Below are 19,575 nucleotides of genomic sequence, written 5' to 3' on the forward strand. Positions count from 1 at the left end.
GTTAAAAGTAAGGCTTTGTCTAATTGACTAACCAATTAGCTAAAATTCAAAACGTCAGGAAGTTCCCTTTTTATGGGATTTTGGCTACATATAGACAAAAGAGTTATCTTTTTATCACCCGACTATCCATAGGCGAATGAATCAAGCTTTTAAGAAGGACTAAGCAACAATCTCAGTAATCATGAGAGGCACATTGTGTACACACTTCAATAGTGAAAGCTAAGTTATGAAGGGGGAGGGATAAATGGGGATGGAATGACTTTCTAACTAAACTTGACTTACCCATAGAATGGACGACTTAAAGTGTTCATGTTTTCGGTTAAATACATATCCATCCTTTCTATCATTCATGCCTCATCTTTTGGATTGATTTATCATCTCATACTGAATTTATGATATCTCTATATTTTTTTTTTTATCTGGGTTTCATATCTATCTTAATTGTCTTTTCTTAGGTTAATCTACATGATTTGAGTTATGCTCAACATCATGATTTTTTTTATCGGTATTACAATAGGTTGTTTGGGAGCATACCTAATGGTCACAAATGAAAGGAAAGAGGTCACTTGTTTAAGTTAAGCAATTGTAAAGATAGGATCATGGTCTTAATATGTCAATTAAATTGCAATTTTAAGGGAACACTTTCCTGGAGTTTAGTTTATTTTTCATTGAACTTTATGTTTCTTACACCATCCTAGAAATTGCAATTTTACCTTGTGTAAGCCACAAACTCTTTCTTTTCTTCTTTTTACGTCTTTCCCCCTTGTTGGAAGAATGACATTTATGTCATTAAACCATGGTTGATTTTGTGTGCATGCGTTTTATGGCGAATAGAAAAGGTCATGATTGATTATGTGTGTGGATTTTTGCAACAAATAGAAGTCTTTGGAAGCATTTGAAGAGGATGGTGTTTTGTAGGAAACGGTGTAGGGTCTCACAAACTTAGTTCATGACAACAATCTATGACAAAACACAATGTTGCCCATAGGTAGTTATGAGTGGAGATGTTAGAGTGAATGGAGGTTGTAGTTCACGGAGTGTTTGAGGATGAGTCCGGATAAGACGATGGTAGGTGTGTTTTGATCTTTGAGAAAACCAAACAAAATGTAAAGAAACGAAGATCTCTGACTAGGAAACCTAAACTCATAAAAAAAAAGGTTTACAATGAATTTAAGCAATGAGGCAAAAAAAAAAAAAAAAAAAAAGGAAGATCGGTAGCAGATTTTAGTCTCTGATCCAACAAACCATGTTCACTTTGTACTCTATAGCTCCTCCTCACTCGTAGATATTTTGATCCCCGTTTAATAAGTCATATGACTTATGAAAACACCTACCTGGAAAACTCTAGTGACTTGATGTCGTCATGACACCATCTCCATCTTCCTAATTTAAAAAAAATCACAAAATAAATAAATAAAAATATTTTTTCCTATCTAAACTACTAGTAAGTATAAAAGTAGAATGTGGTAAATAAAATTTACCAAAATGATTGTGCATCCTCTTTAGTCTTTAGATAACTAATCCACCTTCCAACACCAACGGTAATAATATTGGTTTGCTAGTGAAGGAAAAACTTGTAATTAGCAAGGGCTTGCTCGGCTAAGGTTTCATGGCGTTTTCTGCAATACCCACGACAACTTCATGGCGTCCTGTTACTGCCGATAATCCTTATACTCTCTTCACCCACCGTTCCTTAATCTCCACTCCGCGGCTGTGCCGGCGGCCTTCAACCATCATATGTTCGTCATCTCTCAGTAAGTTTCTCAACTCCATCTCCACTCCTATCTATACAGAATCCATTTGTTGGTTCTCGATTCTTCACCTATAACGGATTAATTTGTTTTTTTGGGGGGTTTTGATTCCAGAATCGCCTAATTCCACGGAAGAGAAGAGGGAGTTACTCAAACAATACGGTCTCGATCCCGATGAATTTCTCTCTGAACCTACTCCTTCGAAGGTCAGTCAATCTCTCTCTCTTTCTCGTAAGTGTAAAACTGATTGTAGGTATTGATTTGAGGGTTTTATGTAGTCGAGAAGGAATAAAGAGCATCAAAAGACTGGAAGAGGGAAACAGGTCAGAGCACCACATGAGCAAGCTAAGCCTAGGGAGACTCATAAGTTGCTTCAGGTGTGTAGAATCTGTTACTTCAATCATTACAGCAATTCTCAAAGGATGTAAATGATTACTATATTGATTACTCAAACATGATGATTATCTTATAGGAACCAATTCTCATAGAAATCAAAATTAATTGATTACTATATTGTATCTCTTCAATTTCACAGTTCCAGTGAATCTTATTGTTTTAACAAATCACTCAATCACACAAAATCTTATACAGATTACAAAACATTCCATGAATTAACAAAACCTAAAAACAGGAGAATGGATCACAAAGGGCATTATCAAGATTATAACATTACAAAATTACAGGTTCTTGGAGGAACAGCAAGAAGGAAGAAATTACTATCCCCAAAGAGCATGGATGTTCGCCCAATGATGGAAGTAGTCAAAGGTGCAGCTTTTGGTATTTTGCAGGTACTATTTCCAATTCTACCCTTGATGAACAAGTATATAAATTTTGTATTAAAATAAGAAAAAAAAATGTTTGGTTTCTTGAGGCTGCTGGTGGATGCCCTACATCTTTAAGGCCTGGAAGATGGTTAGACTTATACAGTGGCACAGGATCTGTTGGCATAGAAGCTATCAGCAGAGGATGCTCTCAGGTATCTTTACTCTTAAATCAATAATAGCAATCTACTTTCTTTCTTTCCTATAATAGCAATCTACTTACATATTATGAATATAATACATTGCTATATATGTAAAGAAAAAGGTAAGTATGTTGGTATTATGGGCAAAAGCTTACTACTTTGTTTCAAACTTTTTTTAGGTCCATTTTGTGGAAATGGATCCATGGGTTGTATCCGATGTTCTGCGCCCTAATTTAGAATGGACTGGATTTCTTGATAATTCTGTTATACACACAGTTCGTGTGGAAACTTACTTTGAGCGCATTAAAGAATCTTCAGGTAATTATATATATATATATATATATATATATATATATATATATATATATATATATATATATATATATATATATATTTATGAAATATGAGTAGATGAAAAAGGTATTTTGTTTGCAGGAAAAGATGGACCATTTGATTACATAAGTGTCACACCTCCTTACATGGAAGTGGATTATGAGATTTTAATGAAGCAGATTTCAGAATCATCTGTCATTGGGGATGATTCTTTTGTAGTGAGTTTTATGTTTTTTTTTTTAATCAAATTTTATATACACCTTTGGTATCTTATATTTAATTATTATTCCATAGGTTGTGGAGTATCCATTCAGAACCAACATGCTGGAAACATGTGGGGGTCTTGTTAAGGTACTTCCTATAACTGTTAATATGTACTTTTTAATTAAAATTATAATATCTACTCCATGTATATATATTTTAAATTTTTTTATCATATATGCATTGAATGATCGAATATAAACTTATGGTTTTATAACTAACTGCAAATTGTAGTTAGCTGATCGTCGTTTTGGAAGGACACACCTGGCAATATATGGGCCCACATGGGCTCAGAAGAAGAGAAGATCATAAGCTTCAAGAAGCTCTTCACATTTCAGGTTTTATAACATTCTTTTCACTTTCAAAATTAGAACTTTCAAAAATTATAAGAAACCCATTTTGGAATTTTCATTTTTATATCCTTACAACACAAAAAGAATTTAAAAACAAAACCCAAATCAAGTAAAGTTTGAATCTTTACAACTTAAATGAAGCCTTATGGACAAGATGTATATTCTAATATTCCTAGTAAAGTTATAAAAACATTTAGTTTTTTGGACCACTATATAATTCTTTGATTTACAAGAAGGCAAACTCTTTTGTATCTATTCCCATAAGACAACAAAAATAAATAAATAAATAAATAAAAGAAAAGAAAAGAAACATGTCTACAAATCTAGATACCATAAAGAAGTAGTCATACCTTAAACTTTAGACACTTTTATTTCAAACATTCCTTTCATAAGCTGCAAAAAAAAAAACTATAGAAGAATCTTGAATTCAAGGACCCAATAATTGAAGTACAAAAAAAAAAAAAAAAAAAAATTATAGAATTTATAAACTGTACTTTTAACTCGATTATGTTTTTTAGGAGTTTGGATCACAACAAGTACATAAAAATTCACTTGATAAAGGAATGGTAATTTATTTATTTATTGTGGACCCAATGACAACCTAAAGCAAAGAATGCTTGTCAAAAGTTAATCTATTTTTTTACCCTTTATCTAATAACATCTCTCTGTAGAAAGAAAAAGTGCAACAGAATTGCTTGTAGTATTCCATCTTTAAAAAAAAGTGGTCACTCTTACCCTTCAAGTTAAAAACACACACACACACACACACACACACACCTTCTCTTTTATACTACTCTCTTTCAAGGGAGAGATAGAGATAGAGATAGAATCATAGATGCATTATCTTCATCCCAAAACCACTATGACTGTTACAAGTCTTGTTGAGTGCTCAAAATTCTGTTTTGGAGAAGACATCTAAGAGGGGAGGGGTATTTTGGTAATTTTTTTTTAACGAGTGATGGGAGGAAACAAAAGGGTGGTTTTCTTTGGGGGATTATTGTTGGTGGGGTTTTGTTGTTTTTTGTTATTTGATGTTTCCACAATCACAACTCCGGAATTGGTGATTCCAGGTGTCAGTGTTTCAAAGCCGGTGGTTGTCAATTACGTGAGCAAGAGAAGAGTACCAAATGGACCGGATCCTATTCACAACAGGTAAATGTCATAAATACCCTCCAAAACAATTCTAAACTTTACAAAATGAAGCATAAAACTGCAAGCTGAAATTTTTGCATGATTTTTTTTTTATGCATGGGACTAATGACTCCCGTATATGTTGACATTATTTACTAATATACCCTTGTGGTTCGGTTTGGTTTCTGTTTTCACCATAACTAAACCAAAAAAATAAAATCATTTTCTTTTTTTACTTTGGAAAAACCATCATATTTGGTGGTTTTTGTGTTTTTTCTTAATATTTTGGAATTTTTTTATTAACTAGTAGTTTACTAAAAGATAAATAGAAGAGAATGTAAACCGTAAATGCATGTCATTTTAGTTATTTCAGTTGGATTGGGAATTGTTTCTGATTTTTATGTATAAAAAAACAAAATCAAACACAATAATTCCAAATTTAGCTTGTAGTGTGTTTTCTATATACTCCGATTTATATGTCCTATATCATTTCAGTCTGACCGTTAAAAAAATTATCTGGATCCGACACTGTGTAAAGGTTGTACTTCATTGTACTTTTTTTTATTATTATTTATATATATATATATATATTTTTTATATAGGAAAGTTGGGAATGCGAGAGAAACGCCTGAACGAGCCTAAACTTAGATTCAAAGACTCGTGTACATGGATATATCGGATCTACAACAAGTTTTTTTTTTTTTTTTTTTCTTTTTTCTTTTTCATTTTGTTGGAAAGAAAGTAAGAATGTTCAAAGTTTGAATTGAAAGATTCATGAATTTGGGATTTAGATGAAAAGTTAATGAAATCTAATTAATATAGTTCTTTTTTTTTTTTTTTTTTTTTTTAAGTGTGATGGATAGGTAAAAGATGTATTTATTTGTTAAAGGTGTATTTATTGTGTTTGCTTTAGCTTTGAGCTTTATTCCTGTTGTTACGTGGGTTGTGTTCCCTAAGTAAAGTACTTTGCATATGTTTTTAGGGCTTCTCTTCTTTCAACAAATCTTCTTTTTTTTTTTTTTTTTTTTTTTTGCATCCTTAAATAGGTGATTTTATAAATGGATTAAAATGAGTAATCTTTTTACCGTTGATTATGGTCAATAAGTAAAAAAAGTTAAGATGCAACAGAAAGAAGTTAAACGGTTTGTAAATGTATTTTTTAATGTCACAAATTGTACTTGCATGCACTTTGAACTAACTTTCATAAAATTTATTCATGTTTCGATTGAAGTTTTATTTAATATGTTGAAGAAAATATACAACTTACTTTTTTTGGATCGATATTATGGGTTTTGATTAAAATGTGAGCTTAAAGTTATCTTATTAGTTAGTTTAGGTAAAGTCGTTTAACATTTTATATAGATAAATAATAAATTGGTCAAATTTTGTAATTTAATGATATTTTCCATTGAGATAAATTATAAAGACCTTATTTTAGAACTCAGTTTTATATAACAATTACAACAGTGTGAATAGTTTCGAAATTGGTAGAAATTTAAGTTCTCAGGTTCAATGAATATTTATATGTAGTTTAATAAATTCATATGGATTCGAACGTCCATAAAATTATTGAATATTTCAACAATATGATGTAATGAAAAATATACTTTTATTATGATATAAAGAAAAAAAGCCGTATTTTATAGTGATATAAAGAATAATGGAAGTTGGAACTGAAAATATGCCATGTTTGATATATTTTTTATTGACACAAATTAAGTAATAAATGTTATGATAAAAAAAACAAATTAAGCAGCTTAGATTGAATTAATATAAACGTTAAAATGAAATATATATATATATATATATATATATATATATATATATATATATATATATATATATATATATATATATATATATATATATATATATATATATATATATGATGTTAAAATCACAATTAACGGGTGCCAATTGTTAGTATTTATAATCATCCGTTTAATAAAAACCGAAAACAAAATAAAGGCAAAAAAATGTTAATAACAACAAACTATTATAACTTAAAGTCTTTGTGTTTTACGTATGACATGTCAAAATACACAGTCTTATCCGTGTTTGGTGTGCATTAAAATTGTATGGACATGAGTTGCATCCAAATATGTAAAACAATTTGGGAAAATATCTCTCCCCATCATCATCTAAAATAGTCATAAAAAAACTGTTCAAAACCATAGGATTCTATCTTTTCATCAATCATGTATTATCCAATAATCAAAGATATATATATATATATATATATATATATATATATATATATATATATATATATATATATATATATATATATATATATATATATATATATATATATCAAAGAGAATAAACAAGAATAATTTCACCTGTTTGGAAGTGTTCGAACAATGAATAAAGTTGGTCTCACTCTCTAGTTGTCTTCTTTTATTGTTCTTGAAATCTTTAGCTTTTCTTTACATGTCGTGTTTTCTTTTATAGTTTTTGATTTTGAAAGTTTCAAGAATTTGGGTCCAGATTCAAATTTTAAAAGCACCTTTCTTTTACTTTTGGGTTACATACCATTGCATGCATGAGTGACCCACTCTCAATCCCTCTCGTAATTTCAGGTAATTGGTTTCGAAGATTTTTTATAACCCAAAAGAATTATAAGTGGTCAAACTATCATAATCAAATGGCCCACTTATTTGGCAAAGTAGGTAATTTTTCCTTTTAATTTATATAATCTATTATATTTATTACAATATATGCCTAGAAAAATCAATGGAACGTACCATTCCTATTCCTATACAAAATTATAGACTTAAAAAAAAAAAAAAAAAAAAAGTCTTAACTTTAGCAACTTTTAAATAAGTATCTTAAAATGGTCTTGACATATATTCCGAAATTACTTTAATTTGTAAAAAATCATTTTATGAATGATATTTATTACTTACTACTACACAATACAAGAACTTCATAAAAAATAATGTTATTTTACAAACAAAAAAAATATAACATTATTTTTTAGCATTTAAAATCACAACATATGTTATCAAAGCTATAATACCGAATACGATCTTCAACGAAATATATCAAAGAGCTTTGGGTTTTCTTAATCTTGAGTCTAACCACCTCAGGTAACCACTCTATCCAATCTAGTTATGTTAGTGGCTCGTATGTTGCATCGTGTTCTTCACTTATGGCTGAGAAGTGGAACGAGTATGAAGATTCCATCAAGTAGTTTTTCTTCGAGAGAATCATGTTCATAGCATTGTTTACCATTTAGACAAGCTTTCACCAAATATCTTATCCATAGAGTTTGAAAAGCATAGGAATAGGTACTAACAACTTTGCAACTACCCACTAGTGAGCGTATAATTCCATAGATTAGTAAAAAAATGAGTGCTAAAGGTATTTGGACCAAACTTGAAGAAGAATACCTTAACAAATCTTTGACAAACCGATTGATGTTCTTCACATTTAAAATGATACGAGTACTAAAGGTATTTACTTGATTTTCTGGTTTTAATGTCTGAGAATGTAACAAACTATAATTTTTGTTCATAATGAACCACTATAATATGATATAACATGTTTTAGCAGTTACAACATATTCGTGCATTTAGGTGGCGTCCATGTGGCGCTCACGACGCTAACATCTGCATCAAAGGTTTCAAGAATGGACGTGTTAATGTGTGTGTTGTATTTGGATCGTGTTTCTTCAATTTGGATGACAACGGATTCTTTTTTTTCTTGTGAATTTGGGTTAAGTGAATGAACAAGTAACAATGTTTGTACGAATAAACTGTTATATACATAATACATAAGAACTGTTTTGTTTTGTTTTGTTTTTGTTTTTTTTTTTCCTATACTAAATAAACTGTAGCTAAATCATCATTTTACACTTGCATATTTCCAAATAATAAATTCCACAATAGTAAAAGGTTAGTGTCTTAATCAATTAAGTCGGTTGTTTTGGCTTAACTCATCAAAGTCATCAAGTCATTCTGTCTAGATTAAATAAAAAGATAATGTATAATTGTCCGAATTAAGTACTCTAACTAATATAACCTCATAATAAATAAAAATAATAATAATAATATGCGAACATGACATGTGTATAAAGTCACATATTTCAAAACCAGCACATGAAGACAAGTAAAAGGGAGCGAGTTAGGTAGATCCTTTATGTCGAGATATGCTGACTTAAGAAGATATTACCTAAGGTCATTTTCGTCCTTCATTTTGTTCATCAATCATTTCCTAATTCCTATTTTACAGCTTCTATTTCCATTTTTTTTTACAAAATAAAAAAAAATATATATATCATTAAAACAATAAAAATGATCTTATAATAGCTCATGATTTTAAAGTTTTTTTAATAGCTGTAGACAGTAAATTTCATGTTTTTAGTTTATCAAAGTTAAAGCTAAAATGGCATCAAAATGATCAAATGGAAGTGGAAGTGGAGGCTAATTGAGAATCATTTAGTATCATAAAAATAATCAAATTTCATTTATTATATACTACAAATAATAAATACTAACTTCTAATCCAGATTTTGAATGATACCCAAATAGCATTCTTGAAGATATATGCTGGATTTAATAGCTATAATTTATAAGCATCGAATGAATAGACATGATTCTACATGCCATAAAGAAGTGGAAACTCATCATATTGTTCAGAAAACCCTAATTCTTGTCCCATGTTCTTCAATGCTTCATAAACCTGATACATTGACCATCTTGATCTAGCTTGAGGCGTAACACAATTACCTGCAATTCCCATGAATTTCACAATTTTCTCATCATGACCTGTTCCATGAACATTCTTATCAATCGCATTCTCCATCTGTCCACAACTTGAAAGCTGATTCACCCAATCGACTAAACTACCCTTAAACCCTTCTTCAGCAGCTGTTACATTCATGGGTTTTTGACCAGTTGCAAGTTCTAAGAGCACCACACCAAAAGCATAAGCATCGCCTTTCATGGAAGGAACCATGGTCATGGAGTATTCCGGAGCTACATAACCGAATTCACCAAGGTCACCGTTGATAAAGCTACCTTCGTTAGAATTCATGAGGGAAGCTAATCCAAAATCTACTATTCGAGCGTCGTAATCTTCATCAAGAAATATGGCGTTGGAGCTTACGTTTTGATGTAAGATTGAAGGTCGACAGCCATGGTGGAGCCAAGCAAGGCCTCTTGCTGCACCAAGGGCGATTCTAAATCTACTTGGCCAATCCAGTAAGCTTGATTGTTTAGATAATGTGGAAGAGAGAGTTCCGTTTGACATGTATTTGTAAACCAAGAGCTTTTCTTCTTCTACTGTGCAGAAACCTAACAATGGAGTCAGATTAGGGTGTCTGAGTTGACCCAATAGATTCATCTCAGCTCGGAATTGCCTCTCGTGAAGGTCGCATTTGCTAAGTCGCTTGATCGCGAGAGCAGATCCATCGGAGAGAATGGCTTTGTAGGTTGTTCCTGTTCTTGATGAAATGATGACACTCTCTTTACTGAAATTGTTTGTTGCAGCCATTAAATCGACTAATCGGACCTTCACAAGTGGTTTCTGAAACAAAGAGACTTGAACAAGCTTGTGAGTTCTCAACCTATCTGCCCAGCTACTGCTATCGTCGTCTCCGCCGATTCCGTAGCGTCTCCTTTGCTTCGATTTCGTCACGCACCACCACCACAACCCAAACCCTATTAACAACGACGCCGCTGCCCCAAACACACCGGCGGCGATAATTATCGCCAGATTCTTCGTGCTTAAACCACCGCACTTGCTAAGCGGCTCACCACAAAGTCCACTGTTCCCATCAAAATAGGACGAACCAAATCTCGACAAGCCTGGTGGAATCGGACCAGAAAGAGCATTGTTCGCAACCGAAAACTCAGATAGTCTGCCGAAATTTGAGAACTGAGGTGGTATACGACCAGAAAATTGATTGCCGGAGAGGACAAGCTTATTCAAAAACGAACAATTAGCGAGATCCGGAAGCTCTCCCGACAATTGGTTGTCTGATAGATCTAAGTTGACTAAATAAGGCATCCACTTACAAAGGTCCCTGGGTATGGAACCGGTGAGACGATTACCGGAGAGTTCTAGATTCTGTAAGCTCAGACAAAACTCGAGGCTCGGTGAAATTGTTCCGGCGAGGCCTAAGTTAATAGGATTGAGCGTAAGCAAACGATTTTCCTGATCGTTCCAACAGTCGATGAAATCAAATGTGCAGACGAATCCTGGGGTATTGTTATTGAAGTTCCAGGAGTGAAGCTTCAAGTCTGGATCACGAAACGAATCCTTCACGCCTCGCAAACACTTCTCATCGTCCTCTGCGACCACCGACGATGACTGAGTACAGAGGAAAACGGCAACAGTGATGAGTATTACAGAATCAAAGATTCCTCTGAAACGGGCCATTGAAGGGTTTTTCTCCATGGGAGTCTGAGAAAAGAAATTGCGTGATGTTATGGTGAAGAAGAAGGATAAGGAGGGAAGAGCATTGACTTTTCTCAAGTGTGTAAAACTTTGACCAGGAGAATTTATTTTAAGCCCTTTCACTTTCCGAGAAATAGTTATTGGTCTTATGAAATATTAATTTCTAATGATATTAGTACAATTTAACTTTTTTTTAATCAAAATACGGATACTATAAAATAGTTTCAATCGAAATATATTAGTCAATCTCAAATCCAGTTTTTGTTATTGGAGGCTATAGTTTGGTTGATTAATCCAGTAATTCGATATAAATTAATTTTTTTATTTGTCTTTAACATAGGTTGTTTTTTTTTTGATAATGAATGATTCATTTTACCGTTTGAAAGAATTTTAAATCTTTTGTTATTTATTAACTAATTAACTTATCCCAATAAATATTAAATAATATTTAACTTTTATATTTGATACTAAATTTTAAAATTTTTAATTATAATATAACATTTTAGTATTTTTATAATTATATAAGTAAGAAATTTTATCTTTCATATTTTCGGAATAAAAAAAAACAAAAAGGTTTAATTTATGTGTTAGAATATGTTATATATATATATATATATATATATATATATATATATATATATATATATATATATATATATATATATATATATACTAATTTACAAGTATAAGATGAACAGTTCTATGTTCCTATTGGACCACTTCAATATATTTTTTTTCTCTTTTTTTTTTAAACCCTTTGCTTTGCTGTAACATTTTCGTTTCACTCATTGTACACGTTTGTATACGTGCTGATATTCAGCTTATACGTGTTAATTCTCCACCGCTATCTCTGTTTATCTCCAATCCAGAGAATCACCACCTCGATCTACAAGCATCCGATCGATGTTCAAAACCCAGGCGCACCTTCACATCTTCTCTACCTCCATCAGCGGCTTTCAACGACATTATTCCTCTCCTCTCGATCCTTTCTCATTGCCATTGCGACCACCGCCCGGTAGTCTCTCCTCCACCATTTACCCAAGATGGTCACAATGGACATCACCGCCGCCCTACGCATCGTCTACCTCCTGCAAACGTGCGCAAAATAAACCAAAGTACCACCACATTATCTACCTCCTGCAAAGGTTCGTAGTACCGGATTCGCTAGAGCCATATGCCAACATCGACAAAGGAAGACCACAACTTGCAACAAGTTGGTTCGTCTTCTCCCTCAATTTTCTGGATTAGGTTTAATGCATCTGCTCGGTCCAATGTTTCTATTTTCATTGTCTTCTACTTCTACCATTGTTTCCCAAGAAAGCCCTAACATTGATTTCTTAGAGATGATTAGTAATCGACTGTTCTTTTATTATTTCTGCGAATGGGGTTGTCACTAAAAACCAAGAAGCTGAAGCCTTGAAGAAAAAGAATGATGCCACTAAGAACCCTAAACCATCCAACCAATTCCCATATGCTTGTTGTGATTTTTTTTTCTTTGCCTTTTGCTTTTGATGAGCTTCTTTTATGGTTATGTATATGATTTTTACAGATCGAAAGACCACAAATCGTTCGAAGATTCATGGGAAGTCACATCCTTCACTATAGAGGTATCTCTCTTTACTTTATCTATCTATTTCTGTTTGTCGAATTTTGATGGCAGTCTTGGTGGTGGTTCAGAATATGAAAACCTCTAGCGGTGTTGCGTTGGAGACCTGAATCTAAATTAATTTATTAAAGGACTTCATGGCGGTCGATTGTGATTGACTGAAACAGTAGGGTTTTAGAAGGTAGTTGCAGGAGGGTTTGATTCTCGATTAGCATCTTCTTCTCAGAATATGTGATCCATTTGTAATTAGAGGTAAATAACTCATGTTTATTTGCTTGGTTTTCTTTCTTTTTAGGTTTTACATATAAATAGTTTAGTGATTGTTCTTTTTCAGTATAAAATCTTTCAGTTCTTTAGCTGTGGGAGTTTCACAAAACCATTAGGAAAATGTAAGTGTTGTAGTCTTTCGTTTTTCTTGAATGCAAATATGTGTCTCACAGATTGAGCATGATGATGCGTGTATAACAGGGAGAATATGCTGAATCTGAAGGCAATGGATGCAGAGCAACTAAGACAACATGGGCACAAGATGATTGCTTTCATTGTCGATTACTACAAAACTATAGAGAGTTTTCCCGTTCTCAGCCATGTTGAGGTTGACCACTATTCTCATCTTTTCTGTTTATGGTAGTTCACCCTTTGCAAGTATTCAGAACCTGTTAATTTATCAGCCAGGATATCTGCGGAAGACTCTTCCCGATTCTGCACCAACTAGAGGTAAACAACTCATGTTTATTGCTGGTACATTATTTATAGAATACTTGATCTCCAGAAATTTAAATTCCAAATTGGATGTATTGTTTTCTGTAATCATCATACTCTTGGAATACAAAGATTGGGTTTATGTATAGGAATTATGTGTAGAAGTAGTAATATTCTATCAATTGCTACAACCACATTGCCCTTTCTGCAAAGAAGTGTTGAATTTATGGTTTCTTGAACATATGGGATGTACCTTTTTCTATGTAATTTTTAGTAAAAATGTGCCTACCTATCTTCTGTTAAATTGATGGTTATGTGAATTTGTGGGATATAGCTGGATTGTTGGAGAAATAGTCATGATGAAGCAACAAATTTAGATTCTGATAACTATAAAACAATTAATTAAAGCACCCACCAGATTACATCCTTATTTAGGAAAATAAAAGTTTTATAAAAACCCAAATTAAACCCTTTGTATTCTCCTCATGTTTTCCTTTTTTTTTTTTTTTTTTGCGTGTGTATTTAAACAGGTTGGAGTTCGCATTAAGTCGAAAGACGAAGAGGTGGATTTTCACCAACAAGATATTCAAGTTAAAGTTATTCCATGTAAAACCATCACAATATACTTTAGCTTTAAATATTACATGTATGGATTCTAATTTCAAGATTATTGGAATATTTTTACACTTACATGAACATTTTTAACTATGTAAATTTTTCTACAGATCTTGAACTGTTAAATTCATGATGGCAATGTACCATGTACAGTAAATGGAGGGAGAAGTTTAATGTGACCTCTATGGGAGACGCAACTACACGATGAGATGATAACTTGATTGAATTTTCAAAATTTCACTTATAGGAAATTCTTTTATTTCAACATACACGACAAGTATTTTGGTCTTTTAGTAAAAAGAAAGAATGAAATTGAGTTCGTTCCACTGACCAGAGAAATTTATCAACCATGTAATTAGGTCCGTATGGAAAGGAATCTTCAATTCGAATTTCATTCTATTTGATGATTGGGTAATATTTATAAACAAACAATGGAATGCAATTCTTTACACCAACCCAATGTTGAAATCTATCAAAAATGGAATTTGGAGGAATCCGCAACCAAACAAACCACGGAATGGAATCTTGAATCACCCAATAAAATCTTTCTGTTTTTCTTCCAATTATTTGGCGTTTCCAACCCCGCAAAGCGGGGTTCTTCCCTAGTTTGAACTAAATGTTATTGTTGCTTAATATCATTTTAAAACATGGATATTTATGTGAAATTGACAAATTTAGATGATGTAGTTTTATAAGACCTTGTGGCACGAAGCAATCCATGGTCTAGTTGGACACGAAAACTTTTCGTGCACACCACCCCGACATTCCATGGTCAGGCGTGGTCGTGCTCTTCCGTGCTTCCGACGATGAAATCAAACGGAGAACATGATTGGCGGTGAGTTTATTTGGCAGTTGAACGGCTATTTTGACCGTTTTTTTTTTCAAACTCAATTCACTATATAAATAAACATTCTATTTTCACCAAAACTTACACCTCATTCTAATCTTCATTCTCTATAACCACAAAACACATATACATTGATTCCACAAAACATATTGAATTTCTAACAACTTTTGACTCGGATGACGACGTAGAATTCGTCGACACATTCTTCAACGTTGTGCAACACATTCACGATAAAGAAAGTTCGAATGCAGCTCGTACAAGGGCGGTCGTCAATCGTGATCGCCAAGCCGCACACGACTTATTGGTACGTGATTACTTTGCCGATAATTGTCTTTATAATGATGACTCCTTCGAACGTCGTTTTCGTTTGAATAAGGCTATATTTTTACATATTAGTATTGTTTTAGAATCTCGTTATGATTTTTTCAAACAAAAACCCGACGCTAGAGGAAGAATGGGTTTTAGTAGTATACAAAAATGTGCGGTTGCTCTTAGGTATTTGGGATACGGTATAACATTCGATGCATCTGACGAATACTTGAAAGTATCCGAGAGGACCGCCGTTGAATGTGTAGATTGGTTTTTTGCATGTGTTTATGAGGTTTTTTACGAAGAATATTTGCGCAAACCTACTCAACGTGATATTGAGAGATTATATTCAGCTCATGAAGAGAGGCATAGATTTTCGGGTATGCTTGATTGTCTAGATTGTACACATGTGGCTTGGGAAAAATGTCCAACTGCATGGCGTGGTCAGTTCACTCGAGGAGATATAGGTGAACCAACTATCATCCTAGAAGGTGTTGCATCTCAAGATTTGTGGATATGGCATGCCTTTTTTGGAGTAGTGGGGTCTAACAAGGATCTTAATGTTCTTGGCCAGTCTCCACTTTTCAACGATATTTGGACTAGCAAAACACCTGATATGATGTTCACGGTGAACGGGCATGCGTACAAATACGGTTACTACCTTGGTGATGGGATATACCCGGATTATTCTACATTGATGAAGGCATACTCGGTTCCTCGAAGTGAAAAGGCAAAGTTTGTTACAAAAAAAAAAAAAATAGGAATCGGCGAGAAAGGATATCGAGAGGGCATTTAGAGTCCTTAAACAGACATGGCATGTAATGAAATATGTTACACGACTCTGGGATAAAGAAAGAATTAAACGAATGGTCCTAGCATGCATTATAATTCATAATGTGATTATCGAAGATGAAGGTCGAGCGATTTGCATGTATGATCCAAACGACGTTGTCGTTCCAATTGAGCAGTTCGTACCGGGAACGAATGCGTTTTTAGACGAGTTGTTGAAATTCATAACAGTAAAATGTGTTTCAATCTTCGAGAAGATGTCGCAGAACATTTATACCAACATAGCATGAACGACGATTAGGTTTTTTATATATATGTTTCTTTGTTCTTTTAATTAATGTAATTTTTTTCTGAATTAACTAAGTAATGTAGTTTGAAGTTGTAATTTTATTTTTATAATTAATGAAACACTAGTTTTTATAAATGAATGCTTTTTAATTATAAAAAATGTAATTTTATTGTATTTTTGAATTAAGAATAAATAAAAATAATGATGTGGAGTGGTGTGTTAGTGGTGGGTATCCCATATTAATGGTAGAGAATTGTCGTGTTGATGTGGTACTGTAACGCCTGTGTTTCTGGGCTTGCCATTTTTAGCAATGTAACGGTCTAGGTTAACCTTTGTAACCCGTTTTGAAATAATAAAAGTGTATTATTTGAGTATTATGTGTTTTGTGCTTAATTGCTTAATTATGTGGTTTGATTAATTAAGAATAAAAATAAGCGTCAAAATTTAAGTGTAAAATAAACTCGATATCTTTAGATAATGTTTTAGTAGTTGAAACAAGGTTTCCGAAGATATAAAGAATGCCGAAATCCGAGTTATAACGAAGAAGTTATGACCTGTCGAAGTTTCGCGACAGAACCGGCACGACCCAGCACGACCCAGCGCGATGTAAATAGTGAATTTAAGGTAGATAGATATCTATCCTTAGTGATCTAAATGAGAATTGAAGATCTCATCGATAATAGTGCAACGACGGAAAGACGGACGGAATCGGAGTTCAGATGAAGGAGTTATGAATTTCGAACGGAGTTTTCCTGTCCCGGCCTACTAAAAATAATATGTAAGTAATATACTTATAATATATTAAAAATAAAGTCAAAATTAGCCAATGGAGTCTAAACGAGAGTTGTAGATCATGATCTCACCTTCGCGGCGATATAAAGAACGTCGAAAACGGAGTTCGTATGCGAAAGTTATGAGTTTCTGAAGTTCGGGGCGCGAAACCCCAAAACTGTCAGAGACCACGACGTGGCAAGCAGTGCCACGACGTGGCAAATGTCCTGACACCTCCGGGAGGCCCCCAGATGCAACTTGGGATGGCGCATGCAGTGACGACCAAGCCCACGATGTGGAAAAAGGTTGCCACGACGTGGCAATGGCCAAAATTGCCCTATAAATAGATTTGAAGGGCCAGCCGTTTAGGGTTTCTATTTTCTCTCTTCTCTCTCCCGTTTTGCATCGATTTGTGTGCTAGAAGTACCCCGAAGCCCCGGTAATATTCCCGAGTCCCGAAGCAAGTCCCGAGATCCCGAAGATCCCGAGAAGTGCAGTTTCCGAGCCGAAGCTCTGCCCGCGAGAAGTTCGATTTTTGTAGAGATCTTCCAGATCTGCTGAGGATTACTACTTTTGCAAGTCGTAGTGTTGTCCGATCATCTTCTGATCAAGTGAGTGTATACTACCTTTCATAAACACAATAATAATACAAGTATGGTTTGAGTGTATTAAGTATATTGTTGTTTATACGTGTGAGTGCGTTGTTACTTTCTCCTAACGTATAATTATGAAGTATTCTATACGAGACACGTGTTATGTGTATATTTTGTTGTTATGTGTGTGAATGTATATTCACTTTCTTCTATCTTACAGATCTGATTATTTCTATATGAAATACGTGTTATGTGTGTGTTCCTCATCTGTTATATGGAAAATGTATTGATCAAGCATGCTATACAGGTTTTGAAAATATGTATAAAATGTATGTTTTTATCTACTAAAATGTTGGGTAGAACATGGGTAGATAGTTAGTGTGTAATAAACAGATGAGAGGCCTCGTTGTTGTTTTGATCCAGTCATCTAGCGGAATTTAGATGACGACCACGGACTTTTCTAGACAGTCCAGTGGAACGCTAGCAGGCTCATAACCTGTGACATCCCCAAAATCACGGTCAGAAAAGACCGATTTTTGTTTATGCTTTATAAAAATCAGAGTACTTCATTTTATAAAAAGGTTGCGGAATTTGTTCCCAGAAAAACATGGTAAATACGTTGTTAAAACATTTTCGAAGAAACGTATTTATTTCATTTTAAAATGTTTGGGATGTCATCGTTAATACCGAAACATAAGCATAAACAGAACTTACAATGATTTACACTAGTGATCTACATCTCTTTTAAATCTCTCAGTGTAATGTCACTTCACTTCGTCACCTGTGATATACATAAACTGAGTGGGTCAGGTTGGGAAACCTGGTGAGTACATAGGGTTTTCAACCCACAATAATATAATTAGTATGTTCAATCAAACAATCAACCCAATTACCCATCCCCATTATCTTCTTTACTCTTTAAGGATTTAACCTAAGAGTCATCTATCCTGCATTCGTTTATTCTGAAGTCCCTTACCTCTAGGGTTATAGGACTGACACTAAATCCATAGCTGCCAATGTTCGTTCATAAAGCACTAATTCCATAGCTGCTATGGTCTATTCATCAGGTACTAAATCCATAGCTACCAGTCTTTATCTAATAGGTATTAAGTCCATAGCTACCAATGTTCAACAGGTACTAAGTCCATAGCTACCAATTCCCAACAGGTACTAAATCCATAGCTACCAACGTTTAACAGGTACTAAGTCCATTGCTACCGGTGTTTGTCCCATAGGCACTAAGTCTATAGCTGCCAATGTATCATCTTCTATCTCTCATCATTCATCTACCCATCTCATACCCAACATATTCGTATATATAAAATACGTATACAACTTAAATTCTTTAAAACATGTATAAAACGTTCATCCAGCATAGACAACAAGTATTCAGATAATATGCACACATAGCACGTAGTTTATATAAAATACTTCATATCTATGTGTAAGATGAAATGGACTATGCACTCACCTGAGAAGGTGGTGACTCGGTACTCGGACAGCGCTTCGAAACCTAATATTATCACCACTAGATTTTAGTCTAATATTACCGTCACTAATTATTAGTCTTATTATTATTATTATATAAGCGTTTAAACAATACTTTCCAACTACTATGTACAGACAGGGGCCAGACATAAAACACCGGAGGGCAGGACCATTTTGGCGTATAACACTTCTGAAATCCAACAACCCTATGCGGCCCTTTAAATCAGATTCCCCGTACCGCGAGTAGTTAAAAGATATTATAACGACACTTATATAAGTCATAATAATAGCTCAAATATTTATTATAAATTTATAATAACAATACTAATTTTAAATATAAACTATATTTAAAATAGGGTAAGCATAAC

General features: G+C 33.4%; 3 protein-coding genes across 3 annotated transcripts; 2 read left to right on the forward strand and 1 right to left on the reverse strand.

The window, feature by feature from the left end:
- The first annotated feature begins 1,547 nt into the window (after nt 1–1,547).
- Nucleotides 1,548–5,614, forward strand: LOC145044125 (methyltransferase). Its single transcript, XM_078992954.1, has 11 exons — nt 1,548–1,754; nt 1,866–1,957; nt 2,030–2,128; nt 2,435–2,539; nt 2,623–2,727; nt 2,895–3,033; nt 3,151–3,266; nt 3,343–3,399; nt 3,544–3,647; nt 4,733–4,814; nt 5,396–5,614. Exons 1-9 carry the CDS (start codon nt 1,610–1,612, stop codon nt 3,619–3,621), a joined length of 936 nt encoding a protein of 311 aa, XP_078849080.1. The 5' UTR covers nt 1,548–1,609; the 3' UTR covers nt 3,622–3,647; nt 4,733–4,814; nt 5,396–5,614.
- A 3,600-nt stretch (nt 5,615–9,214) lies between these two features.
- Nucleotides 9,215–11,298, reverse strand: LOC145044126 (Leucine-rich repeat protein kinase family protein). The gene has a single exon (XM_078992955.1). The coding sequence runs from the start codon at nt 11,196–11,198 to the stop codon at nt 9,396–9,398; it is 1,803 nt and encodes a 600-aa protein (XP_078849081.1). The 5' UTR covers nt 11,199–11,298; the 3' UTR covers nt 9,215–9,395.
- A 4,124-nt stretch (nt 11,299–15,422) lies between these two features.
- On the forward strand, nt 15,423–16,073 carry LOC145040945 (uncharacterized). Its single transcript, XM_078988829.1, has one exon. It carries the CDS (start codon nt 15,423–15,425, stop codon nt 16,071–16,073), a length of 651 nt encoding a protein of 216 aa, XP_078844955.1.
- Nucleotides 16,074–19,575: the final 3,502 nt, after the last annotated feature.

The sequence above is a fragment of the Lactuca saligna genome, chromosome 4 (genome assembly GCF_052625555.1).
Source record: "Lactuca saligna cultivar CGN05327 chromosome 4, ASM5262555v1, whole genome shotgun sequence".
Lineage (NCBI taxonomy): Eukaryota > Viridiplantae > Streptophyta > Magnoliopsida > Asterales > Asteraceae > Lactuca > Lactuca saligna.

What these genes read in the sequence shown, in the direction of transcription:
- LOC145044125 (XM_078992954.1), top strand. Translation starts at nt 1,610, where the DNA reads ATGGCGTTTTCTGCAATACCCACGACAACTTCATGGCGTCCTGTTACT. An exon ending in CATATGTTCGTCATCTCTCA is followed by an intron (nt 1,755 to 1,865) that starts GTAAGTTTCTCA and finishes TTTTGATTCCAG; the next exon opens with AATCGCCTAATTCCACGGAA. An exon ending in CAGCTTTTGGTATTTTGCAG is followed by an intron (nt 2,540 to 2,622) that starts GTACTATTTCCA and finishes TGGTTTCTTGAG; the next exon opens with GCTGCTGGTGGATGCCCTAC.
- LOC145044126 (XM_078992955.1), bottom strand. Translation starts at nt 11,198, where the DNA reads ATGGAGAAAAACCCTTCAATGGCCCGTTTCAGAGGAATCTTTGATTCT.
- LOC145040945 (XM_078988829.1), top strand. Translation starts at nt 15,423, where the DNA reads ATGGGTTTTAGTAGTATACAAAAATGTGCGGTTGCTCTTAGGTATTTG.